This window comes from Anser cygnoides, chromosome Z (assembly GCF_040182565.1).
Source record: "Anser cygnoides isolate HZ-2024a breed goose chromosome Z, Taihu_goose_T2T_genome, whole genome shotgun sequence".
Taxonomy (NCBI): domain Eukaryota; kingdom Metazoa; phylum Chordata; class Aves; order Anseriformes; family Anatidae; genus Anser; species Anser cygnoides.
The window spans coordinates 2,373,324-2,400,515 of NC_089912.1; the positions used below are offsets into that span (position 1 = coordinate 2,373,324).

Sequence of the window (27,192 nt, forward strand, 5' to 3'; positions counted from 1 at the left end):
TCTGACCCTTTTGTAGGCATCTCAGCAGAGAGCTGTATTGAGGAATTTCTCGGAAGTTAATCAAGTGGGTCTGCAGGAATTTATGAAAAACACTGCACAAATCTGGCGCTTGAAGAATTGTGTGACGGGCTGACCAAAGGCAGGAGCGAGTATGAGAGGAGATGAGTGGGCCAGGCAGCAGGTCGGACGGCCACGTGTGTCTGTCTTCGTTAATTAAAGTGCCCGAGGATGGTCCAGAGTGCTAGGATGCATCTGCCCGTGCTTTTGTGCTCCTCAGACCACTCCTGGTGCCCGAGGAGGCCAGCTCGCCAGCCCTCAGCCTGCCTGAGTCGGGGTTGGCCTGAGGGGACTGCATGCAGGGAACGCTTGGTGCCAGTGGGACCTGGTGCCCAGCAAGGTTCCTGGGGCTGTTTGTCAGCACAGGCAAACCCCGTGGGTTCTGGAGGCAGAAACAGTGACCTGAAGTTCCCTGTGATCAAGAAAGCAGAGCCAGTGAAGGATGAAAAGAGAAAAACAGCACGGTACAACAAAGATCTTCACGGCGATGTCCAGGAGGAGTGCCTGCAGGGCCTGAGGTCATTGGCAGGACAAGAGGAGAAGGCATCATGGTGACTGTGGTGAGCCTGGGCAGCACTGCTGGTTTAACAAACAGGGCAGGGTTGGCTTTAGAGGTTTATTACACAATGGCAGCAGCCAACGTGGGCCACGAGCAGGATCTGGAAGCAGCGCCTGCCCTGTAAGCCCAGCAGGTGACATCTCCAGTGGCTGCGAAAGGACCTAGCAGCCTGGCTTGGAAGGAAAGTTGGATGGTGGTGAGCCCCTGGACAGGGTGAGAGGGGAACAAGAGCCTGGGAGCTGGCGGTGAGGAGGGGTCAGAAGCAGTGTGTAGGGTGGAGAAGGAGCGAGACCAGGCAGGAGAGCGCTGCAGCACGAGGGGAGAGCAGGGCATTGGGGAGGGAGCACGTCCACCGGGGCCAGGGTGGCAGAGGGACAGCGCCCGCTCTGGGAAATGGGGGAGGGCATAAGGCTTGGAGAACAATAAACCACATTTTATATGGATTTTTACCTTTGTTTTTGGCGTCCGTTAAAGACGTACATTTAGGGACGTAAACACAACTCTTTCAGAGCTGAATTTCTTATTATGATTATGTAAATGTTGCAAGTTGATTAAGTCTTTGTAGTTATGTTTTGGCTCATAGCAACATCTTTATCAGCAGCATAATTCATACTGTAGCAGTTAGTATGACACTAGAGAGAAGTATCAGTTTATTTCTTAGAGCTAATTGGCTTCACTACATAGTTCAAAAATCATTGGCATCTAGTCAAACCATACTCACAGAAAATGTACCACACTAATAAACGCAGATCTGATGCTAGCAACGTTGGTATTAAATTTAAATGAAGGCATATCCAACCTATATCATTATTTTACACCTGCATATCATCATGTAAATACTAAAACAATTAGACTCAGTAGGTCTGTTTTGTCCATCAGATATATAGGCATAGCTCTCGTAGAATTTTATTTTTTTTCAAAGGCAGAATCAATTTCTGAAATCATATTTTTACTCCTGTGTATCTTGGGAAGCAAGGATGTGTAACATAAGCATTCTCAGTGATGAGTATGTTTTCAGGAAGGTTAAACAAAGATAGGATGGATGTAACCCCAATAAAAGAGTGTAATTGTAGAGAATAGGGGTTTTACCTAGGGTATAAAGGAGGAAGACATCTTAGTTTTCATTTTATATTTCAGTTTTGGGTTTTTAGAAGGCAAAGTCATCTCATCAGCCAAACTACTCCTCTGAGCAGTGATGTTTGGTGGAAGCAGAGCAGTGCACTGCCTCAACAGTAGACCTTCATGTTGTAAAATTTTTAGCTAATTGCCATTGAGAATGATGTCATTAGAGCATTTTGTCAGGGCTGACCGATGCATGCCCCTGGCCAGTCGCTCGTAAGCGTGCCGGTGTCAGTGGTGGCTGCGAGCGGCAGCGCATGCAAGCAGAGCCAAGACCTGAAGTAACTGCAAGGCCTGCACCTCATCAAAATGCATCTTGAATTCCGTACCGCTGCCTGCTAAGGTATCTTGTACCATCTCCTATCGGCAGTGTATCTCCGCGCTGTGTGACATTGCCTGCTTTGAGCAGCTCCCCTCTCGGCACTCCTCTGCTCCTCCATGGCTGCCGCCCACGCCAGGCATCCCGCCAAGCATTTCACTGCCCGCCGCCGCTGCCCATGATTCCTGGGCAATCTCCAACCCGGCCACTTCTCCCCACCACGGCAGAGAAAAGGAACGTCTCTGGTGCCTGCTCGGCAGAGAAGGCTGATTCATGTGTAAATTGCTGGTTGCCCTTTATTTGCGGGGTTTGGGGAGAGTACACACACAGATAAAAGGCTCGGCAGGTCAGGGCTGGGTACATGACGGTTTCTCCTGTGGCTGTGATGACAGGGTTGGAGTTGTTGTCAAAGATGATCAGACAGACTCCGATGCCTTATTTACTCACAGTTTAGTGCGTAAAAATAAATCCCGGCCAAGCGGGAGTCTTTTGCAGCATTGCAGGCCATCAGCACCATCAGCCTCCAGCACCAGGATTTCTGAACACCCTTGTCAGTGTCTCTGAGAGCAGTACCCATGTCTACATACCAAAATGCTTCTCTTTAAACACTGTGCAGTGAGCATCCCCTGCCCTGGTAGGGCAGGCACTATCTGAGCATAGGCACAGCGCTGCTGAACTCTGGCATCAGGGACGGGGGCACCGGCTGCGCACCGAAACCCTCGTGGAACTCAGTTTTGCATCCCCGTAGTTCCCTATTAAACAGCTCTCTGAGTCTTCCAGCACCCCGTGTTGTGTCTCATTTAATAACGTAGTTATAATATATTTGTCTACTTTACAACTGTATTTGTATTGGCATGTGAAGTGTGCAGCAGCTGGGAGCTGTGTGGGGGTGGCAGAAAGTTATTTGATCTACAAAATCAGTTACCTGTCACTCAGTTGCCTTTCACTGAAACATAATAAAGAATCATTATGGGCCTATTAGCGGTACTGATGTAAATGCATTTTACGTGCCATTTTGAGATCAACAGTTACCCACACTAAAGTCAAGTTGTTAAGCACAACCTTCTTTGTTCCAGGCAGCAAATCATAAATAAGGCAGGATATTATTAAGCTTATGAAATGTAAATCCAGGACCCTCCAGAGGGTCCGATCTGTCAGGTCAGCTTCAGCGTTGGCACAGAGGGCTGTCCTTCCCTGGAACAACCAGGAGGCAACCTCATCTCTGCTAGCGTACCGCCACCTACTTCGTATGCGCGCGGATGTGTTATGAATGCTTTTTAAGAGGCTTTTGTGGGGAAGAAAAAATCAAGCCTTTTAATATATTTTAAAAACATGAAATTAAATGGCTCAGACTGGATTAGGAGAGTGAGGGTATAACTTGTTGCACGCCAGTTTTATACCTCCCGTGAGAATTCTCTTCTTTTTCATTGTTATTAACTATATCACATTTTTGTGTATAATATTGATGCTATTGAAATCACTTAACAGCTTTATTTGCCAGAGATAACCTGTCTAAAAAAAGAAGGTTGTTAATGCTAATATTTTGAAATTCACCTCACATCCCTTGTTACTCTTTTAGTTATTTAAATTCCATTTTGAAAATTCCCACACTGTTTCAGAACCTGATTCATCTCGATCTCACTGCCGCAGCTTGGAACACCTCTCCTCAAAGCCACCCATAAATGCAGTTTTTGCTTCTTTTAGTGGATTAGCCAGGCCCTGAGTGCCCCACACCAGGGTTGGGAAGAAAACATGGAATGTGGGGTAAAGTCGGTTCTTCAGAGGTCTGTTTTACCTACTCCTTAATGTGGTGGGCAGGATTTTATGGCCCCGCAGCCAGCAGTCGGTCAGACAGCAGAGGGGTTTTCACAAGCCATCCGAGTTGCTTCTTCCAGACCTTGTCTGGTGGTGCCAACACTCATCAGCCTCGATTTAAGTGGACTAATGCTGGGTAAAGGCTGTGTTGTTAGCCGTGAGCCTACCTGGCCATACAGCATCCTTACCTCAAGCACATTGTTGCAGCCTTGTCAGCATAAAAACAAGTTTTCTGAAAGGTGCACTGGTAACCTGCTCTCCAAAACACTCCAGAGAGTTAGTACTTTTTTTTTTTTTCCAGTAATATCAACCTGTGTGTACAGTAACAGAAGTGAAATATTTGGCAGTTCTATGTGTATACAAATATGCTTCATGTATATAAGTACAGAGCACAGTACACAAATATACCATTTACTTAATATAAGCAACAACATTCTGTGGCAATTTTCCTAAGAATATATTTTATACATCTGTGAAGATATATATATGATATAATTATATGACAAATAAAAATATTTGAAGGTAGTGAACAGATTTGTTTATATGCATAGTCATTTACTTACCAGGGTAGCTGATCTCAAATGCAGAACTCTTATTTATGTTGTGCCATAAACATATATTTATATACATACAAAACTACACATAACAACTGGGAGCAAATATCAGTGCTAAAAATAAATCTTTAATTCAGGAAACTTTGCCTGTGGCATACATGAGTGCTCTGTGTTAATTTGTGGTGCAGACTGGATGAATACTGCAGTGCAATTAACCAGGTATCTGACTTTCTTGAGTGGGAACCTATGTTGTCTATATTTTCAAGACAAAATTAAGTCTCCTCTGATATGAAGTTACAAGAGGGCAGATTTTCAGATGGGTTTAGCACACATTTGTGCATGAAAAATGTACATACAGTTGCATGCCTGGTTTGTGTTCACAGGCATTGTGATTTATGAGCACAAATAAGTAAATATGCTACAAATTATGTATGCACTTAAACTGCATGGCATTTTAAAATTTGCATGCTATTTGCATGACATTTAAAATCTGATCCCACTGGAGCAGGCCCTGCTACCCAATGGGGAGAAACGAGCAAGAGAGGTCGCAGAGCCAAAATGGCTTTTGGTATCCTTCCCCATTAAGAATGGGGTCATTGCAAAGAGGGAAAATAACTGTAGACATTCATATCTTCAGCTACATACCATTAATTATTAGTAAACAATTATTCTGTGGTTTTATATCTGAATTATTACTTCGAAGAGCAGCATTTCACATGTTGCTCTCTGGACTACTTAATGCCACAAAGAAAGTTTTGTTATTTACTATTATTTTGTGAAGGCACAAAAGGAGCAACAAAACTAATGTATTGTCACAAAGTCAGCATAACAGTAAGTCTTACAGCTGTGCATCTCGCTGCTTTCTAGATTACTCTGCAAATAATAAATCAAATTTCTCCTCAAGGTGACATGTCAGTAATTTCAAATTTGATTAGCTGTATATGAAGGATGTTGATACATTCCTGCATGAGCTAATCTTTGATATCTCAGCAGACTGACAACCTTAGCACTTCCAGTGCTCCTCCATGACAGTGTGGCACACTGAAATAACCTTAAGCTACTTAAATCTATAAAACCACAGGGAGCCTGGTTGGGGTGCGGCTCAGCCAGCTTGGCTTTGGCCTGTTCCTCCTAAGAGGATCTGGGGCGTGGAGTTCAAGAATCTCACTGGTTTGGTTTCTGATGTAGTGAACAAAAATGGATGGGACCGAAAGGGTCTGGTTCCTTTCCCCATCCTTCCACGCTTCCAGGTGGAGGGGGTGAGCCCTGAGTGCGGGTCCGCACAGGATCGAGCACAGACAACCTTCCCCTGCTGACTTAGAGTCTGGCTCGGCTGCTGCAGCACAAAAACCCAGGGCCACAAGAGACGCAGTGCTGGTGGAAAGGTGTCCAGGCACAAAACATTAGGTTTAAGTACCGTCACCCTAGGTGGATAGTTTTACTCCTGATGGAGCTTCATGGAAGTGCCAGATTTTCAATGGTTCATAGTCAAAACTTGTTACAACTCCACAGCTCAGGCATTCCTTTTTACAAAAGTGACAGAGAAGAACAGGTTTACATTGCCACTTGTGTAATGATTTGTCTTTATTTTCTTTGAAGGGACTGTAGGGGAGCTCTTTGGATTGCAAAGCTGGCAATTTTATTAAATGAAACAATTTTCCAGTATTTATTTTTAAAGAGGGAAGAGCCTAATTCTTTTAGGCTTGTTTTTTATTCCCACTTCAGATTTTTCACACAACATTCACACACTTTATCCACATTAAGTAAAAACACGTCTTATTTCAGCATTTCTATCATGAGCCCTTTAAAGAAAACACACTGTGCTGCCTGTTACCAGAGAAGCCTGTCAAGTAGTCTGCTGTTCTTAATGACATTACTTCAAATTTAAGGAAAGATATTTAAAGAGGAAAGAAAATGCAAAACCTAAGAACGCTAGTAACACCCAATGACTGTTGCTTAACAAACTAATTTGTGCGTTGTGTAGATTTGGCTTTCTGCAGTATGTTAGCTGCTTGGTTTTTAGCTTTAGCAGGTTAAATAAATGGAACATAGCTGTTTATGAGAGAAATGCCTATGCTAGTGCCCAATTTGCATTCAAGACTGCATACAAAGGGAGTAGAAGAGTCCTCGTCCTGAAAAGACAATGAGCATTTGCAAAGTTTTTACCGAATACTTGATGGCCTGTTACATACCAGGGCACTGTCAGATGGGGTGTATATGTGTGCCTGTGGAAGGAAAAAAGATGTCATTTTCCTTTCTTCATGTCTCCAGGCCCCAGTATGTTCACATGCAGTGAAATGTAACAGGTACATGTAGATGCATAGGATAAAAGACTCACCTGGAATAAAAGACAGTGCTTTAACATTATGACAGCTTGGAACAGCAAATAATTAGGAGTTCGGGGTTAGCAGATTTTGTACTGCACAGAGCAAACATGGTGTCCCAAGGTGGTAAGCAAGAACCGCTCCTAAGGGTAAGTGCAGCAACATCAGCCATTGCCACACCTGGGAGGTACATCGTGATATGGCAGCAGTAAACAAAAAAATGAAGAGTGGTTGATAATATTTAAAAGATACTGGCCATAAAGCATAGATAAAAGTGTGCAAAGTGTGTTGTGTTATCTGGATGATAATATGATGCACAAACAGTGCAGTTGTCATAAATATGCTACTGAACATGAATGCTTATACAGGTGATGGCGTTCTTGGGCAGGTTAGTGACCTTAAAATATGCCTGGCTTATTACAGATTTTGAGTGAGTGTTACGTGCCTGCTTTTGAAACTGAGCCTGTTCGGGCTTGGCAGGACTTGGCAGATTTTCTGTATTGGAGATTGATCAATTAAGTTGCTGTTTGGGGATAACTGATTCTGTGCCTGTGGCTATGTCACCCTTCCTTCACGTCTCATTCAAAGAGTGGCACGATGTTAGCACAGAAAGGTACATGCTACAGCTGGAGCAAGGAAAAGAAACTGTGTATGGTTTGCACCCCAAAATACATGTCATGGCATCACGCATCATAACAAGTACAAGTTTAGATACATGGATTCTTTCCAATAGGATTCTTTCCGATAGGTTTATCATTAAAACTGTGAGTGCTGTGTTCATGGTGCCCTGTATGACTCTTCATACTGTTTTTTCATTCGTTCATTTTCTTTTTTTACTCTTCTGTTATCCAAACACCCACATAGGTAACTGTTAGCTAAAGCTATGGCAGCGAATTTCGGGATGAGTCTAGAGGTGCATGTGATGTGACTGCAGCATAATACTGCTTTTAGTGACTAGCCATTCTCGGTTCCAATGACGTATGAAACGCTCGAAGTTTTAATGGGTTAACATTATCCAGTGTCCTCCACAGTGACAGACGATTGCCCAATCAGTTCAAGCTCATGCTAGAGTGAGCAATGACAATGTACAAACATTTTGTATTTTATACTTTAGTGCTCCTACATATGTTGTGCCCTGCGAGTGTAATTTGTCCCCTGCAGCGAGCACAGCTCTTCGGCGCTTTCCGTGCGCCACTGGATTGGCAGAGTAACAGTTCGTGCATCCTCGGACGAAGCCAACCTGTGACGTCCATCTGGATTGCTGTACGCAGCCTATCCCAGGTGATGGTCAGCTCCTCTGAGCCCCCCTACCTTACGTGCCAGTACCTCAGGAACTTCTGGTGGGCTGCCTCAGGAGGAACTCACCACAGATAAGTTATTTGGGCTTGATTTTTATTTGAGCTTTATTTTGAACAGAAATTATTATTTCTGTGTTATCCTCATTCTTTACAGCAATCACAACAGCGCTGTGCAACCGTAGTGGTCATAGCCCCATACAGACATGCTATGCTATCAGGTGGAAACAACAGTTACCTTCAGCTGGATTAAGATAAAAATACGACTAGTAGTTTAGTAAATATGACTGGCCATTAGAGGTGACACTTATCTGGGAAGATACGTGACCTGGAAACTTTGGGCCTAAGAAACCAGATGAGCCAGGCCTTTCCTGGAAAGATCAGGGACATCCTGACTGTGAATGGTTCAGTGGCACAGGATCTGCTTCTGTGGGGAGACTCTTGTCTGCAGGTGCTTCAAAACCCTCCCTGGGACTTGGGAAATCATGTAAGTTTTACTCCCCTAGTGAGATCAGTTCCCTACTGTTGTTCTTTAAAGTAGACATTGATTTTTTACTTTAAATATCTGTTTTTTATCCCAACACTTAATTCCATTCACTACAATATGGCAAATAAAGTGCCATATTTCTTGAGTTTCCCAAGCTGTATTACATTCTCCATTTCCTTGTTGTGCTTCATTATAAATGAAATTATTTCAAGTTCTGCTGAAAAAAAACACTCTCTTTTGACCCAAGCAATGGGTCAGTGGAGGAGCCTAGCAGAGAAAGGCACAAGAGATCCTCAAGGGCAGCACAGTGTAGATGGAAGTTGTATCAGAGCAGTGCCGATAAGCACGTTCCACCAGGGGCCAAGTCTCCAATCACCAGAAGCAGTTCCCAATCTCTGCATGGTGTGATCATGAACCATTTCCCTTACTGCTTGCTTGGCAGCCTTCTCGCTGTGCATCTCCTCCTTCCCACCGGCAGCAGTAGTCTCCGTGGTCCTGTCCCTGAGCCACTCTGGTACCTACTAAACTGATTGTCTAACTTTTCCCTTCAGTCTCCACTTCAAATATTCTCTTAATGTACTTCTTCTGTGTGCAATTCGCTTTCTTTAACCTCATCAAGAAGAGAAATTTCGTCGTGTGAGGCTCTGTTGATGCAGGCCAGGAAATCGTAGATCCAGACGCCTGTACTAGCGAAGCCAGGCAAAGTAGCTGGTAGCACTAGAGTTGTTCATTGTCACCTTCTCCGTGAACCAAAGCTAAGGAAGAGGGAAGCACTGACCCAGCCAGTCCATTCTGGAGGAGCTGGGAGGGGATGGGTCCTCCAGGAGGCTGCTCACAGCAAGATGGGAAAACCTGCACCCCGTGGCCCCCCCAGCCCGCTCCCCTCCATCTGCTCCCCTCCTCGTTCCCCTCGTGCCACCGGTGCTGCCCCTGCAGCGCGGCCCCGGTCCCTGTCCCCACTCCCCAGCCTCTCTGCAGCCAGTTCCCTGCCCTGGGCTGCCCCCCTTCCAGCTGCAGGTCCACCTCCCTCCTGCATCCTTCTTGAACAGCCAGCTCCGCTCTCAGTCTGCCCCCAGGACTAGCTCTCCCCTTTCTTTTGTGGCATTAAGTGGCTTTTTTTCCCCTTCTTTCCTTGTTTCGTCTGCATTTGGAGTGCAGGACGGAGCGAGGCCACGCTCGGTTCCTGTGCCTGATGCCACAGTGTCCACGGGGTCTGGCAGCAGGCACTGCAGGAGCAGCCTGGCTCAGCCCCGCCAGCCCGGGCTGCAGCTCGCCCCTCGCAAGCAGCATCTCAGAGCAGTCGTGGGCCAGTTTCAGCTGCCAGCTTCTGGGGACTCTTTGCTGAGCATATGCAAATGAGACTTTTCAAAGTCTTGTGACGAGGAAGAAAGCTGGGTGGTTTTTCATGGGAACTGCAAAAGGACAACAGGGACCATACCTTCCAAATTGCAAACTATTGCTGTGAAGAATAGAGACGCAGGAGCTGCTCAGTGAATTTCTTGTAAGGCTTTATTTTCTTTTCTCTTTTTTTTTTTTTCTTTTTCTTTTTTCCCCGTCAGCGGCAAAACATGTTTTTCCTCAATCTTATTTCCTGAAGTGACTAAATCCTTTTAGTTGAAACATAAAAAAATAATAATAATCAGCCTGAGGCAGAGACAGAGCATGGGAATTTTCATCCCAAATACTTAGCTTGGCAAAATTTATAAGCAACTGAAGACAAGCTCTTATAATGGAAACTATGGAGATCCCTAACTACAAAGGATCTACTTGCTTTATACACAAAAGTCAGATAGGAATATCTCCATGACCCATTTGGGATACTAAACCCAATTAAAAAGTATCTGCTTTTCGTATTTCAGAAAGCCACATTAAGCAATCAGTGTCCTAAGAAAGCATTTGGTTTTAGCACTTCCCAGCCTGTACCAAAGCTGTTGCATCTATTTGATTTGCTAAGCTTGTCTGCCATAGATTTATTTGATTCTTTTTTTTATTTTTTTTTTTGCTGAACCATTTCTGTTGTGAAACTTAATTTATGTACCAGTGTGCACACCAGAAGTCCAGCTCAGTCAGTGCTGTGCAAGGGCAGCGGCATGATCCCCTCAAGGTGCTTCCCTATTAAAGAAAACACAGAAAATACGGGAATTGTCACAGTTGAGGTGGTTGTTACTCGGATCAGTGACGGAAACCCTGGGCCACGGGGCAGGTGCTGTCACGGTCCTGCCCCAGTGGGGGCATTTTGGTACATCCCAGGGATGCGGTGCAATGGTGCATGGGGGCTCTCTGCAGGGAGGGGAGGTCACTCTTCTCCCTCAAACCCGGCCGGGACCCCTGTGCACAGTGCGAAGCCTGGGGCAGTGTTTTCTGAGCAGGGACTGATTTTCCTGACTTCACAAAGGAGCAATCCGTATGGGACCAAGCCCTGTGCGTCCCCTTCCTTTCCCAGCTCAGAAGCAACCCCGTAGGCCTGCAGTGGAAAATCCACGAGGCGTCTGGAGATGTGGAGGATTTGCACTGCAACGCTCGGTGAGATTCCTGTGGGGAGGAGCAGTCACATAGTGCAGCTACAGAGGCACAAAATGTGAAGCATTCGTGTTGTTTTGGTACTGGCTATGAAAAGCGTGTCAAAACAGATGGGTATGTTGTTGACGGAAAGCGCGTTGCTTTTTAGTCAGTCATAGATTCCGATTCCCTCTTTTTGCAAAAGACTGAAAAAAATATTTTCGTAATTTAATATAGCAATATATCGTAGTTATAACCTTTCATGTATCCCTAGACTAATGGGGAATGTGCTACATGTATTCCAGCCACGGCGCAAGTTTTCCTTAAGTGCTTATATATGAGCTCCCCTCCAACTTCCCTCTACAGGAGATTTAGTTTTCATATTAACTCCTTGCAGGATCTTTTATGAGCAGTGACTGTCAAACTGTGCTTGTCTGTGCATTTGTGCATGCTGATATTGTTCTCATTTAGACAAACTTCAGCTCCCACCTCAATCTTGTTTTTCCCCATGTCATTTTTTCCCTAATATATCAACAGTTGTTTTAGGCTTGTTTTGAAAAAACAGCCTACAGTGTTTTAGAAAAACCAAGCCAAATTGGAGCAATAAGTATTAAAAGATATGCACAGGGCACAAACAAAAGAATTCCCCAAATGTATTTTAGTGATTTTCTTCCTGCTTTTTTAATATAATATTTGTGGGCCAACTGTGGCAATAACTGATAATTTTAATGCAAGATGACATAATTCCAGTTCAGCAATTCTTCAGAGAGAAATTACCCTGACAACTTCTTTCCATTTTGTCTTAATTTTATTAAATAAAAAAAAAAAAGTAGAGATTCTCAATGTAAGGAAAACAACTTGAAAAAACAAATTTTGAAACTCATTTAAATATTTCATCTCTCTTCCACTTCCAAATATTCTTTCCTGGCAGGTTCTTGCTTTTCCATCTCCAGCTCTTGAGGTTTACCATCTTTCTCGCTGAGAGAGACTAAATTCAAGTTTTCTTCAGCACCCAGTGAACTCTTGGCAGAAGATCCCTCCCATGACATGAAGGATCTTGCTTGCTTTTTCTGTGAGCCTGACTTAGCAGCATCGGTTCTGTCAGAAGATTCCACATCAGAAGGTCAATTTTTAGGTCAGGACGGTATTTCAAAATGAGAATGGACCAGGGTCATTAAGCTTTGCTATTTCTTTCTCTTTTTTTTTTTCCTCTCTCTGTCTGGTAGGGATAACAAACATTGTTTCTTCAGAATGGAGGTGACTGTGTCAGCTAGAAGATAGACTTGGAGCTTGGTGGCATATATATATATATGTTATTTATATATATATATATTTAAATGGCAGTAGCAAATCAGTCCTCATTTTGGAATAAATTTGGTCTCCCAAAGGGAGCTTATTTAAGTGTCGAAGTGGCTACAAACTTTTCAGCTCTTCAATTGGATGATGAAAACTGTGTTAGCAGAAAGATGTGTTTTTGGGTCTGCTTTCAGGCCAGTTGTGCTTCTCCTGAGGTTGCAAGGCAGGACTTGATCTGCAGTTCCTCCAGGAGAAATCCGCATCTGTCCTTCCCCCTGCTGGTCCCTGGGTCCTGATGAGCTCTCTCCAGCCACAGAAAAGCCAGAAAAAGCAGAAAAAGAGTGAGAGTCTTCCATTTTTAAAGGATTTATTTTTTGTCTTTTTTTTTTCCTCCTTCCACCACAAACTTGGCCTTTCCACATTCATCCCAGACTCTGTTGCTGGTGGCAGACCCACCTTCCATGCATATGCCGACCTCTCTGGGAAGGGGATTTCAAGCAGGGAGTTAGTGGAGGTTACCCCCCCCTCTGTCACAGCATGTGTCCTCATCTCATCTCAGGTACAGCCACCATCTCCCCTCCCTCCCTGCTGCCCTATGCTTTGCTGTGCCCTTGGTCTTCACCCCTTGGTCCTCACCCCTTGGTCCTCACCCCTTGGTCCTCCCCTCCTCTCCCACCTGGCACCTGTCTCCATCCCACCTGTCTCGGTCCCATTCCTCCCCAAAATGAAACTGCTTGTGGGCCACAGTTGATGTTCTGGGCTGCATTGCTTGGGAGAAGTACCAAGCGAGGCACGGACACATGAGAAGCATATCAAACATGATTTCCTGTAGTAAAGGGGGGCAAGATGCAGCTCCGTGGTTGTTAATCTTGAATGCTCCCTCTGATGACATCTCTGAGGTTAAGTCATGGGAAGTGCAATGTTACTCAGCTTAGTTAAATTTAGTGTAATTCACATCTGCAAAGCCTCTGCGAATTAGTGCTTAGTCTTAAATTGCTGGTTTCCACGCTATGGGCACTTCAAGTATCAGACACCAAGTCCTGATGTGTTATGAATTAGGGCATGGAAGCTTGAAGTCCATGAGATGCATGCCAGAAAAATTCAAGTTTCTGAGTGTTTCTGAGGCAAATATGCAATTAATTTAGTTTGCGACACTAAACAGCTGGGATGGCACCCGAACAGAGCATTCCTTCCCCTTCATTTGCGGTTCCAGCCCAGATGCTGGGGGTGGCCATGGTGGTTTTGAGCCACGGTGCTCACCCACCGCTGTGGATCCCGGCCACACACTTCACGTCACGGGGCTGTGATGGGTGCAGACCTGTATCGATTACCGGGACTTGCAGGAGAGAAAAAATCTTTGCACTTCAGATTGGTTATAAATTATAAATAGCATCTCCAAAGGCTGTGAGTTACAGAAATAGCATTCCTCGGAGACAGCCATATGTAAAGCTGCTGTAGGAGAGGTTATTAACTTTATGATTGCAGCACAGCTGTACTTGACCCACAACAATGATCATTGCCCATGAAATCTCGCGGTCTGGGTTCAGTCCCCTGCCTTTCTCAAGAACGTTCATTAGCAATGACCAGCAAAGGTCACGCTTACATAAGAAGGTTAACGCTGACTGTATCAGTGTGAATTCACTGGTGAAACAGCACTGTCTTCTTCTTCCCACCATAGCAATTTTTTCACAGTTTTTCTCCCACAGAGATGTTTTTTGTTTTTTGTTTTTTTTTTTTTTTTTGTAATTACTTGGTAAAATTCAAATTTTAACAGAATGTAGAGAACCTGTCCATGACTCCAAAACTTGAATTTTAAGTTCTGTTTTGTTATGCTTTCTTTGTATTCTGGTAGCCCAGCTCTATTTTCCAGGCATTTTACAAACACAGATGTGTTTCCTTCCATGAAGTCACTAAAAACTGTACTAAATTTCCCATGAAACCATCATTCTCGCCTAGTAGACTGACTGCTCATTTTTCGTACCATTCAGGGTAGGGCTGCTGTATTTTCATGGATGTGTCCTCATTTTTCTGTCTCACCACTATCCCTGAGTGGTAGGTGCAGCCTGTGTCCATGTTTTTTAAAAACCTGGCAAAACCATGTCTCAGGCTCTGTTTTCCAGTGAGATGTTTACCAGGAGAAGGTCTGAGTGAGAACAGGTTGAAGGAAAAAAGAAAAAAAAGAAGAAAAAAAAAAGAATGAATTAGGGGGCCATGAAGACTGGAGAGATGGTCTAGATGGGTGGATGAGATCCAGCAGGAATTAAGGGGCATCTGATGGGCAAGGGTTTGGGAAGAGCTGTGAGGTGGGCAAGTTTGGGGGGAGGAACTCAGAAGTTCCTCCTAGACAAACAGATGTCTTGAACAGAATTAAAATGGGGAAGGAGTGAAAAGAGAGTTGGGAAAAAAAGAAGGATTGAAGAGGGCATTCCTCCCTCTGAGGCTTGTGTACATACTGAGCGTTATGGAGGGGTCTCTCTATCTGCCTGAGACCCATGAAAGCATTTGCCCTGTCAAGCCTGAGGTGTTTCTGAGCATGTACAGAGGCAGTGCTGTAATAAGGCACAAGCGCTAAGGTCAGGCGCAGAGGTGTCAGCAGAGCTTAAACACCTCGGGGGACACTGAGCAGCTGAATCGGGATGCTCAGGATCATTTGGGTTTAGGCTGTTAAATTTCACCTCTTGACACAAAGCGCTAAGTCCTTTCTGGCAGCTCAAGGCACCTGGAGCAGGTGTCCAGCAGGAGAGAGGTTGGATGTCCCCACCACTTGCCCTGTTCCCACCCTCCAGCAGCCACAGACAGCAGGAGGATGGATGTGTTTTGCTCAGCTTTCCCTCAGGAGCACCACCGGTGTCTCAGAGGCAGTGCCTACATTGATGGGGTTTTCTTCTTCACCAGCACAAACTCAGCCTCAAAAAAAAAAAAAAAAAATTACCAGGCAGAGGCTGGGAGCTGGTGAAGACACCATGGAGGCATGGAGGGGTTGAGTTGCGCTGGGATGAGTTGGGTTGGATTGAGCTGGGTTGGGTTCGGTTAAGCTGGGTTGGGTTTTGGGTTTGGTTGGGTTGGGTTAAGTTGGGTTGGGTTGAGTTGAGTTGCGTTGAGTTTCAAAGGCAGGGCTTTTTTACAGTGATGAAAGTCACTGTGTGAGCACCAGTGGCAGGAAGCACAAGACTGAGTTGCCTCTGAACGTAACTGTAAAAAGTACAGTACATAAAATGCCGTTCCTGCACCTGCAAAAATAGTCTGGGCTCATGTTGACTGTAATCCTCTGCCTACAAAGATACAACAGGACATTATAATCCAAGCAGAAATTTCAGAAAACAAAAACCCTTTGAAATGCTCCTTATTATGAACATTTTCCACGAGGGGGATGGGGGCAGCAGGAGTTCATTTATTCACTACAGGCTTACGACATTTGAATTCAGATTCTTGCTGAAAGCATAAAAGCACTGGGCATTTGCTGCAGCGCTTCATGGCCCATTTGTTCCTTCAGCACAGGGCCGTTTCTGTCCCTGGAAAGACCTCCTTCACTTCCGTGATTGCCAGTGTTGGCATCCACACCAGTTCTGGCACGTAAGGGGAGAAAATTATATTCAGCTGTTTTACTTTATAATTGCTTTTTTGCAATTGCAGGTCTGTGCTTATCCTGCTGGTGATTAAGGGCCCTTTTCCATTTTTATTAGGCAGGGTGTCTTTACCGTCACATAATGCAGGATTTTAAAGCACTGCCCTTCCTCGCTGCTCTGGGTGCAGGCGCTGCCATTTCCACAGCTTCGCCTTGGCTGCGTGTGTGCCTGGGAGCGCCAAAGCCGGATCGGCTCGTGCTCATGCTGCTGGTACAGCTGTTCCTCGGGTGATTTACATAATTTCATTTGCTTGGTGGGTTTTACAAATCTGCAATGTTCTTCACTGAAGGAAGCTTACATCAGCATTTTCTGAATTATTTCCAATAATTAATTCTCCATCCGGATGTTTGATGGTACAATTACTATTTAGGAGCAAATAATCATAAAACACCATCACGGAGAGTAGCTATTTTCTAAGCGCCAGTCCTTTCACACACCCGGTCCTGCTCTAATCAATGAAACTCCTTGCGTAAGTAGTGCTCTCCCACGTCAGCAGAGCTTGCCAGCGAGGGGTGTAACTTCACATCTCCGCCCTGTAAGCACTAGAATCACTGAAAAGCTTCGGGATTTTGGAATAAGCTCAGATTTTTAAATCTGCCCTGCAGTATTTCATTTGGCATGAATTAAATGAGCATGCAGGTACTGCCGTGGTGTGGTGTAAATGTCAAGTGCTGTGCACGCACTAGGGCAGCACTCCAGCCCCAGTCTTGGCTGCTGCCAATCCCCTAAAGCACAGCGGTGGCGAGCACAGCTGCAGAAACCCCTGTTGGACTTTCCCTTGGGAAGCACAGGACAAGGAGAGGCCACTGACTGCTGTCATGGCACGGCTGCATGTTAAGAAGCGTCGTATACATTGCTGTTTCCCAGGTTTATAACCTGTGGGAGCCTCGAAGCTTAAATATGGGCATTATAGAGGTCTCCAAAGAAGCCAGGTGGATGAGTGTTCTTGGGAACTGAAAGGTTTCTAAGCAGGTCAAAACTTCATTTACTTATAACTTTCCTTTCCCCTGGTGGAGAAAATGATATTTTTCAAATGATAACTACTGCGTGCTCTTGGGTGCAATTTTATAAAGTTGGGTGTTTTTTGTTTTTTGTTTTTTTTTCTAATTTATGATAGAAGAAAAAGAACCTACATCTAAAAAGTTTACTCTGATGTGTATTATCAACAGGTTTCAGAGCTATGATATACCATGCAAATACAATCAGTGCTACTTGTCGTCTAAATACAGCTGGTAAAATCACAGACTATTAAAAAACAGGGCTGGATGGAAGGAAACTCAAGGATGTGTGCAATTTGTCAGCTATACCTTTAATATTCCCAAGAGACTGTTGCCTGACCCATTGCTACATAATGCGATGAGATCCTGCAGCTTCCATAGGTGCTTTTTCACCCCCAAAATATCTTCCTGTGATGTAAAGTGAACTCCCCATCTCATATTTGACAGGCAAGGAATATTGATGTTCATATGTAAATACAGGTAAATATATAGATGTAGAAATGTCTGTAGATGCTGATGATAGAGATTTGCATGTAGGTGTCCATATAGAAATAGGAATAGGATGAGTTTGCTGCCCAAGACCAGTCCCTTAAAACCACTGGGTTTCTGAAACTCTTCCATCTCTTTAAACGCCATTGATCATCCTGCACCTTCATCTGCTAACCTGTTTGTGATTCCTCCTGTTTGTAACACAGTAGCTCTCTTTTCCTTTTTATAATGCATGCTCAAAAGAAAATGACTTGACCTGCACTCAGAAGCGAGCGACCTTACAACTTTGGCTTATTTGGCCAGTTAGTGCTCAGAGGAGCAAACAGATGACTCATGCTCTTGGGACTGCCCTTAATATCTAATGAACAGTGGTGAAAATCACGGCTGCAATGGTGTGTTAGCTCCCAGTCTCTTTCTCGCTTTGCAAACCTTGCTCTCACTCAGTTTTTGCATGAGTCCTCACATCAGTTGTGTGCAGGGCAAGAGGAGGCTGTTAAATATTTTGTTACCTTTCTGAACCACTTGCTGCTTCTGAGTAGATTATGTGCTGTAAATGAGGAAAAAAAATGGAGTTCAGAGGTAATCATTGCTCTGGGCTGGTGGGATTCTTGCTGCTCTGTTTCTGTTGTTCTAGTAAAGATATTACAGATAATAAACGTCCGACAAAAGTAAACACTGTTTTCAGTGTCACAGGACGAAATAACTAAGCATCACATGCCTTAGTATGTGTAGTCTATTTTCTGGCATTGCCAAACAGCTTCCCACGATTTTTCTCACACGAACACTCCATCCAAAACAACTTACTGTGGGACTAAGCCCTCTACTTAAGCTGTATTTCATTCCTCCAGCTTTGCCTGGTTCTTCCCTCTTGGTTCCTCCAAAGAATTAATTTCCCTACCAAGGCACTTCTAGATTATTATCATGTCCATGACTGCACAGACTATTACATCTAAGCCAAATTAAACACACCAAGATTTTGTTCTTTTGTGTGTGTGTGGTTTTATTATTATTGTTATTATTTTTACAGAAATCACTGCTTCCATTTCATTAATTGGTTTATGACTTCTCTCTTAATTTTGCTTAAGCTTTTAACACTTCTTCACCACTGAGATGTCCAGAACTGCATATGCAGAAGCTCCTAAGATCATCCTTTCTCGAACCTCTTGGGCAAATGGACTCTTCCCCAATTTTTTCCTGAAGCTCATGTGCTCTCTGTCAGAAGTGCATAATGATTTTAAACAAATACATTTGTTAAATCTCCTAATATAACAACTGATGATGCTCCGATCTTCTTCTGATGATCTTCTGTTAGGGGGTTTGAGATCTGGACATTTACTTCAGTGGAGCAAAGCAGTCGCAGCAGCCACAGTAATTTCTGCAGAGCACATTTCACTTTCTCTGTGCAGACCCAAGGGATCCTTCTCCAAAAATAGTAAATGGAGAAACCTTATGAGTTAAAAATAGGTAAACCTGTCACTCTGGATAACGTACGATGGAATCAGGGGTTAAAAAGTTCCTGGTTAGAACTCTGGGATAGGGAAGTCATTTCAGAGCATCCAGAAAGACAGGTGCAGCAGGTAGGATACAGCTTTTCCTGATGCACACATGCAGGTTTGGAGAGCATCATTGCATCATTACACCATTACACAATGGCATACGTGAGGATCAAGAGTGAAGACTGTGTGTGTAGATATCGTGACAAGGAAAGAGAGGCATTTCCATCAAGGCCTTGTGAACTGCATTCACCTCCCTGGGCCAGAGGGAACGTGGCCCATCATCTCTTTGTGCATTTGGCGTTGCTCCTCTATGTTGTGGAAACATGAGTAAAAGCACACTTAGTGAGTGCTCAAGCACTGCTGTTCGTGTGAATGCCCCAGAAGCCCTGGAGGAGGCCTTGGCAAGGCTTGGTGCTGGTGTGGCTCAGTGCCTGGGATGACAGACGTGGCACTGAGGGTCCTCCCGGTGTGGCTCCCACTGAGGCCAGGTAGAAGCTTTCCACTACGCGAGGTGCTTCATGGAGAGCTGCGACACTGCCTGCTCCATCAGGGACTAAATCCTGAGGTGCAGAACAACCTTAATTCATTTCAAAGCCCATGGTGTTGCAGGAGGTGCTGCTGCATCAGGGACCGGACCCGAGGCCAGCATCGCAGCTGGTCTCAGCGGAGAAAGTTCCCAACCTGGACACTTCCCCCTGCAGAAGTATCTCCACTCAGGGACAGGCTTCCAGGTCCCACTCTGCTCCTGCGCGGCTTGGGAAACCTTTGTCCCACACATCTTATCAGCCCAGTGGGGGGCCTCCATTGTGCCTCGCAGCCTCCAAACACCACGGGAGGAGGTTTTTGTCCCACGCAGTGGGGAGGCGCGGCAGGGGGGCACCTTTGTGCCACGCAGCTGGGTATCGCCACGCCGGAGCAAGCGGTGGGGATGGAGCCCGCGGGTGGGCAGCGTAGTGTCCCTCCTGCAGGGCTCTGCCAACCAGGGACCAAGGTGCAGAGGCAGCAGGGAGGCCTGCGTGGCACCGGGGTCGTCTGCACCGTGCTCACACGCAACACGATGCCACCTCGGCAGGCACCGATACGATCTCCTAGGTCCTTTTCTTCCCTCTTCCATTTTTCCTGCCCATTTAGGCTCCTGTTATTAACTATTATTATTTATTTTTATATTATTGTTTTTGTTATTGTTGTTATTGCTGTTGTTTTGTTAGCATTAGTATTGGTGTCAATATTAGTATTAGTGTCAGTGTCAATATTAATATTAGTGTCAGTATTAGTACCAGTATCAATATTAGCATTAGTAATTATTGGTATCAGTATTCATATTTATTAGTATTAGTATTAGTATTAGTATTAGTATTAGTATTAGTATTAGTATTAGCATTTATTAGTATCCATATCAGTATTAGTATATTAGTGTTAATATTTGTTAGCATTAGCATTAGCCATAGCATTAGCATTAGTATTCATAATTCATATTCATATTCATATTAGTGTTAGTATTAGTAGTATCAATATTAGTATTTATCAGTATCACTATCAGTATCAGTATTAGTATCAATATTAGTATTATTTCTTCTCTCTCCCTTCTTTTTCTTCATGTCCTCTTCTCTGTATCACCTGCTAATTCATCCAGCTAACTAATAAGTGCTCCTGTTATTCTCTTAGATCACTAATAACCGTGTTTAAAAGACATAAGCCCTAACACCAATCCCTCAGTGACACCACAGCTCTATTTCCAGCCCTGCACCACACCTATTATTTCTCTTCCAAAGCACTCTGGCCAGCTCCCAAGAAGCTCAGACAGCCCCAGCCCACCCAGAGGCAAGGGACAGTGCTGGGATGAGGCGCAGGACCAAAGACCTGTGGACACTGTGGTGGTCGCCGCGGGCACGGTGGGCATGCAAGAGGCAAGGTGTGCTGCAGTGGTGGCACCATGCTGCAGGCGATGCCCCACATCCCTCCCACGCTCGTGGTGTCCAACTGGCCTGTGCAGGAGGACGCGGTCATGGCCCCGTCTTCTCTCTGCTGGATTCTGTGGTTCAGTGAAGTGGGCGAGTTGGTTTTTTGTCTGTTCTTGTGAAATCTGAGCCTGTTTTGTTCTACAGCTTCTGTTCTCCTAAAGGCGCCTGTGGGGTTGTGTTTTTTTTTTAAATGTCAATCTCTTACTTTAATAATTTTCAAAGGTAAATATTATGTGTGGTGATTTCATTTAATTCTTCTTTTCTCAAATTAGCATTGTTTTTCTTCCTCCCCCTGCCCCAGTCCTCTGATGCCTACCTGATTGTGCATGAGTTCTCAGAAATAATTGCCAGTAGTTCAGCAAGTTCATTAACTGGTTCCCCGAAGACCCTCAGATGCATGTCATCCAGACCCGGTGATTTGTATATTAAATTTTAGCGAGTATTCCCTCACCTGATTTTTTGTATGAACAACTGTATCATCAAGCCTGCATTATTTCCAACTGTCAGTATCTCTTTCTTGCCGTGCGTAAATTGATTCTGAAACCCGTTGGCTGTGTTAGTCATTGCTCGTTTTCCCTCCTGGTTGCCGGATCCGCCCTCGCCTTGGTGCTGCTCCCCTGCGGTGCCCTGAACTTGACACAACACCATTTCCCCTGCCTCCTTGCACACCAGCAGCCGGCAGGTCACTGCTGTCTCAAACCCTTGGCTGCTCCTGCATTTTGTCCAGCTGTGCCATACTGGTGCTCCCCCAGCTCCCGTTCCTCTGCGGGTCCTCGGGAAGCCCTTGGACTGCCCCTCCAGGTCTTTGTGGTGTTGGGAGAGGCGGGATCAATGGCTCTGATTCTTCGGCAGCAGTAGCCTTGGCTTGTTTTAGGACGTTCCATCTGTCTCCCACACTTGGCGGCCATCATATGTCCTTTTGTTGCACCATGCTCCTCAGATTTTTCCGAGAATGAATGTCATGAACCACTGTACCTGTGCTACAGCCCATTGCTTGACCGCACTGTGCAGTTTATAATCACGGCCATTGAAATTAGCGGGCACCAAGAGGATATATACCTTAGAGTATCTCGGCTGTAGTACAGCTGCCTCGTATTATCCGACTCTCACAAACGATTCTTTCAATCAAAAAATAGATGGCTTCTCATGCATTTAATTTAGATTTGTCTACTGCTAAATACATGATTGAGATTACATTCGTCAACAATATTTTTCCTCTGGCGAAAGCCTTATGGCCAAATCTGTCATCACCCTGAGGACATAACTTCTCTTCCTTCTGTCTAATTTTCCAAGCCTTTGGTATATAAATCATAAATGCACAGTCTGTGCAGTGTTAAATTTTTAGGGCTCTCCCTTTAGTAGTAGTTGAATGTGAATAAGTAAGGACAAAATTTGACCTTTAAATGACTGTAAAGAGCCAAGGCAGATACTTGGCAAGCTTTTCTTATTGCAATATTAATCAAGCAAAGAATCGTCATAATCCCAGAAACTAAATAGCCATTGTAGTGATTTTATCACCAGGGAAATTGTTCATCTGTCAGTGAGATTGTTACTAGGAAAGGGAAAATAGTGAGTGTTAAAATTGCTTTAGACCGCTGAATCATTGAGTCCCTCTAGACTCAAAGCTTGAATTGTTTTTTGAGAGGGGTGGGTTGAGAGGGGTTGCTACAGGAAAGCTTTAGGTTAATCAGTTTCAGTAACACCAGTGAATGTGAGCCTGATCTCTCTTGAGGGAAAGAGGAGAGTGCATGGGAGAAAGCAAGGCTGAGAAAGGGAAGGGGAGGCTTCTGAAACTTATTGTTTTGCCATTTTTTGTTTCTGGATGGCCCTTTCACAAAGGAGGAATGTTGTTGATGAGAGAGAAGGAAATGGGGAAAAAGAAAGGAAAGAAAAAAGAAAGAAAGAAAGAAAGAAAGAAAGAAAGAAAGAAAGAAAGAAAGAAAGAAAGAAAGAAAGAAAGAAAGAAAGAAAGAAAGAAAGAAAGAAAGAAAAGAAAGAAAGAAAGAAAGAAAGAAAGAAAGAAAGAAAGAAAGAAAGAAAGAAAGAAAGAAAGAAAGAAAGAAAGAAAGAAAGAAAGAAAGAAAGAAAGAAAGAAAGAAAGAAAGAAAGAAAAAGAAAGAAAGAAAGAAAGAAAGAAAGAAAGAAAGAAAGAAAGAAAGAAAGAAAGAAAGAAAAAGAAAGAGAAAGAAAGAGAGAAAAGGAAGGGAAGAGGGAAGGAACGTAATGTGACACGAGAGTGTGAGAAGGCCCAGCAGCAAAGGAGCACCCCTCCATAAAACCCACGCTTGTGCCATTGTCCTGCAGGGCTGTGTCAGGGGCACCCACAAGGCATGACGGATTGCCCCCCACCGCAGCAGCTCTGCAAATGGCGGGATGGATTCGGAGGTGGGAAGTGTTTGAGTGAAAGATGCCCCAGGAAATTTGCACAAGGTGTCACAAGCTGTCTCCCTAGGACAAACATGGGAGATGGGGGTGTGGGAACGTGCGTGTGTGCAGCGAGCGTTGCCTTTGTAGGCGGGCGTCTCTTTGTGTGGGAAGCAGTCAACTCTCTGGAGAGGGCTTTTTTGGGGGAAATCATGGGGTGGTTGCCTCTGGGCACACAGGGGAGGAGAGGCAAAGGGCCGGGCCTCCACCGGAGGCCTCCTCCCAGAGGCTCTGTGCCGAGGACGTGCGTCCCGCAAGGATGATGAGGGTCCCGCAGGGGCACCACAGTGGCGGCACGGTGCCCAGCATCCCTGGAGGGTGGCACCCCCTCCAGGGCCATCCAGGGCCACCGTGTCCTTCATTGTTGTCACCCCCAGATTGTGATGCTGTCACAAAACTGTTGCTAAGCAACAAATGTGGTTACCGGGTCTGAGCGAATAGCTGAAGGGGAAAGCGAAGTGTTACACCATTGTAGAGTAACCATAGCAATGACCTACTATTACAGACTAAAGAATTATCATTAACAATGTTAAAGTATCAAATGGAGGCCCAGGATCCAGAGACTTCCCGGCAGCATCCCCGCATAATTGGGTTATCCAGGAAGAGGTCCCAACTCTTCCGCCACTCTTGGCTCCTCGTCTCGGCGGGAGGGTGGGCGTGCATTTTGGTTTCATTTGGGGGCTGTTTTGCTGCTTTTTATTTGTTTTTTTTTAATAAAGCAAATATGAGAGGCATTCAAGGAAATGCTTGCAAGGTAACAGAGGTTCTCTCCAAAACGATGAGGTATGGGTGAATTCGTGTGCGGGTAAGTGGAAAGGGTCATGTTTTCTGCCTGCGCATCATGTATGGGTTCATCAAGTATGGGTCTATCGAGGAAGGCAGTGCTGCTAGGGTACGGTGTCCCGTCTTGGTCAAAACACATGTACTGGGCCAAAACACATGTATTGGACCAAAAAAAAAAAAAACCAAAAAAACAAACAAAAAAAAAACAATAGGAAACACAAAGAAAATAGGACAAGGTGCTCCAGCTCTGAAGAGCAAACTTTTCTTCACGGAGTTAGTGCTGTCACCGTGCTGCAGGGTCCTCACCTTCCCAGTCTGCAGGGTGTGTGGCTCCCACACAAGCATGGGTGTGGATGTGGATGTGAATGTGGATGTGGATGTGGATGTGGATGTGGATGGTTGCTGTTGTTGTTTCTCTATGATGCCCTGGGCACGGGGCCAGCCGTGGCATGCAGCATCCCCCGGTCACTCTGTCCCCTCTGTTCTGCAGGTACGGAGCGCCACGAGCTGACCTCCTGGAAGAGCTTCCCGTCCGTCTTCAGGTTCTTCAGTGAAGCCCTGGAGGCAAAGAACAGCTCAGTGAAGCCGACCCCAATGCGGCGCTCCAACAGAATAAAATATGAAGAATTGTAAAAGGAGGACGAAAGGAAACCTCTTCACTGCTTGCTTCCTGCGAGCAGTCTCCCAGCCCCTCATTAGATTGTTTTCTTCCTAGAGCATAGGGTCGTGATGTATACATCTAAATAGCGTTTTGCATTATTTCTAGATGAGTGCAACTGTCAAAGCAATATGGGTTCACTGGTTGTGCTTCCTGTGGGCTGTAACTTGGATTTCGTGCTGCCCATCAGCACGCAGATTAAGGCTGACAGTGGTACTGCACAGTGCAGCGTGGTGCAGCTCTAATTGCCCTGACATAGCCCTGCACCAGGCTGATGCCAGAATTTAACAGCTTTGTCGTGGTCCCATTGCCTGCAGGATTTTTGCTGCTTCATTCTAGTTTGAGACAGAACAAACCACAAATTATTCTTTTATAAAGAGGGCTCTAACTCAGAAGTACTAACAAGCCCGTGATTTCAGTAGTGATTTTAGAGTCAGTCGCCTTCTCTTTCTCTGGGACCAAGTGGGATCAACTCTTCAGTCTTTCATTTTCTGCTGGTAGGAGGGTTGAAGAAGTTTGGTCCAGATTTATGGGAAAGCCCCTTTGTTGTAGAGATTTTCTCCTCCTGCCGGATCAATGGCATTATCTGTGGATCTTATCTTCCTTTTGAAAGCTCCACTTAAAAAATGCCTATTCATTAACCGCCTGGATCACACTGTGAAATATGACAGCAAAAAAAAAAAAAAGAGGGAGAGAGACAGAAAAAAAAATGGGGGCACATTTTCCCCATAATAATAAAATAAAAATTTTATTTTTAAATGCAAAGATGCTTCCTTTTTAATATGCCGGATTTTTAATGACTTGCTGTCCCGTGGCGATCCCCGGGGCCTGGGCTCCCTGCTTACGCCGCCTCCGCCCGGGCTGGACCCCCCTTGTCCCCCCTTGTCCCCCCTGTACCCCACATGGGTCCCCCCCAGGTCCCCCCCGGTCCCCCCACCACCGCCCTCGGTGCCAGCAACTTTCGGCCGCGCATCCCGAGACGTGCCTGACAGCGTGCCCGGCCTGCGAGCACGCTAATTAAGCTCTTTTCGTTTTGATGAAGCGAAATTAGAGTGATCTTTTTCTTTTAATTCACCGGCCGTGCCGGCCTCGCCTCCGATGTGGTTAGCGGCGGGGAGGCAAAAAAGATGCGGGTGGGTTCGGGACCCCCGCTCGTGGGATGCTCCCCGTGGCGCACCTGGGGTCCGGGAATTATTTTGGGGACAGGGAGGGGGCCGGTACCTCCGGGTGCAGAGCCCCTCGGGGGTGCACGGGGCGGAAGACCGGCCGGTTTTGAGCCGAAATCCTCTTTTTAGCGGGGTTTACCCTACAGGGAGCCTGAAGCCTGGGGGTGGGGGGGGGAAGATGGGGAGAGGGGCTCGGTGTGCAGCCGCCCCCGACCTTCCCCCCCTGGTAGGAGGGCGCATTTGGGGTTTCTGTGCCCTTCCCGGGGAGCTTTGACCTGCGCCGGGGGAGGCGGCGAGGTGCCAAGCGCCGTGGGGACGGATTTATTTGTCTGCGCGTCGACGAGAAACGAAGTTTTGAAAAAAAAAAATCTCTTCTTGTAACAGCCGCCCTTTTCTCGAGGCTTTTACCTACCGCGCGTTCGCCTCGGGTTGTGCTTCTGTAAAGGACTGCAAAGCACAGGGGGTCCCCCCGAGGACTCTGTGCCAAAATAAAGATGCGCTTATCCCGCCTCCTGTGTCGCAGCGCCGATACCCCCAGCAGGTACCGCCGGGGGCTGCTACTCCCAAACGCCTGGGTTCCCCCCCAGAAATCCCCCGTGGGGTGACGGACCCGGGGGTGCTCCCTCACCCCCAGCCCCCCCGTGCCCATCCCCACACCCCCCACTCCGCGGGGTGCGCGGCCCTCCCCGCCGCCCTTCATTAATCCCGATTAACCCCGGAGTAAAATAACAGCGGTAATAAACCGGGTGGAGCCTGCGGGGAGGTTTCGCGGATGCTCGGCGGAGCTGCGGGCCCCCTGGCCGGGGAGAGACCCCCGGGGGGGGGGGCGAGCAGTGCTGCACGGCCGCGCAAGATGCGCGGGATCTGCGCGAAGACACTGCCGGCGTCGATCTGTGCGGAGAGGTAACGGCGAGAGAGGCGGCCGGGGGTCCACGGGGTTTTTCTCCGGATCGATTTTTTTTTTGGGGCTGGACCTCCGCGGAGGCGGGGGGTCCGAAATCAAGCTCGTCGGGACCCAGTGGTGGGGACATGTCGCGACATCCCCGTGATATTGTGACCAGAGTGACACCTGAGGGGGGCGAGGGGTTCGGGGGCCGATCCCCTCGTCGGAGAGCAACATTTCCTCGCCAAGGAGGGGGAAAGAATGGTCCTGGGGGAAATCAGCCGCCGGCCCCATGGGGACCCCCAATGCAGCAGGGCTGTGGAAAAAATAAATAATAAATAGGGGGGAAGGAAATAAATTGCATTGTGCGCCCATTGCTGTGCG

The 27,192-nt window shown here is 46.0% G+C and overlaps 1 protein-coding gene across 9 annotated transcripts in view; it reads left to right on the forward strand.

Annotated features, from left to right (window-relative positions):
• The window catches only part of ARB2A (ARB2 cotranscriptional regulator A), a 259,415-nt gene extending 232,981 nt beyond the window's left edge, over positions 1-26,434 (forward strand). For 7 of the 9 annotated variants that reach the window (XM_066988632.1, XM_066988635.1, XM_066988637.1 and 4 more), the window contains 2 exons: positions 7,862-8,028; positions 24,592-26,434. In XM_066988632.1, coding sequence (XP_066844733.1) covers positions 7,862-8,028; positions 24,592-24,612 — 188 coding nt within the window. In that variant the 3' untranslated portion in view covers positions 24,613-26,434. The remainder of the gene's footprint in view (positions 1-7,861; positions 8,029-24,591) is intronic. The other 2 variants (XM_066988636.1, XM_066988631.1) reach the window with 1 other exon arrangement.
• The last annotated feature ends 758 nt before the right edge of the window (positions 26,435-27,192 follow it).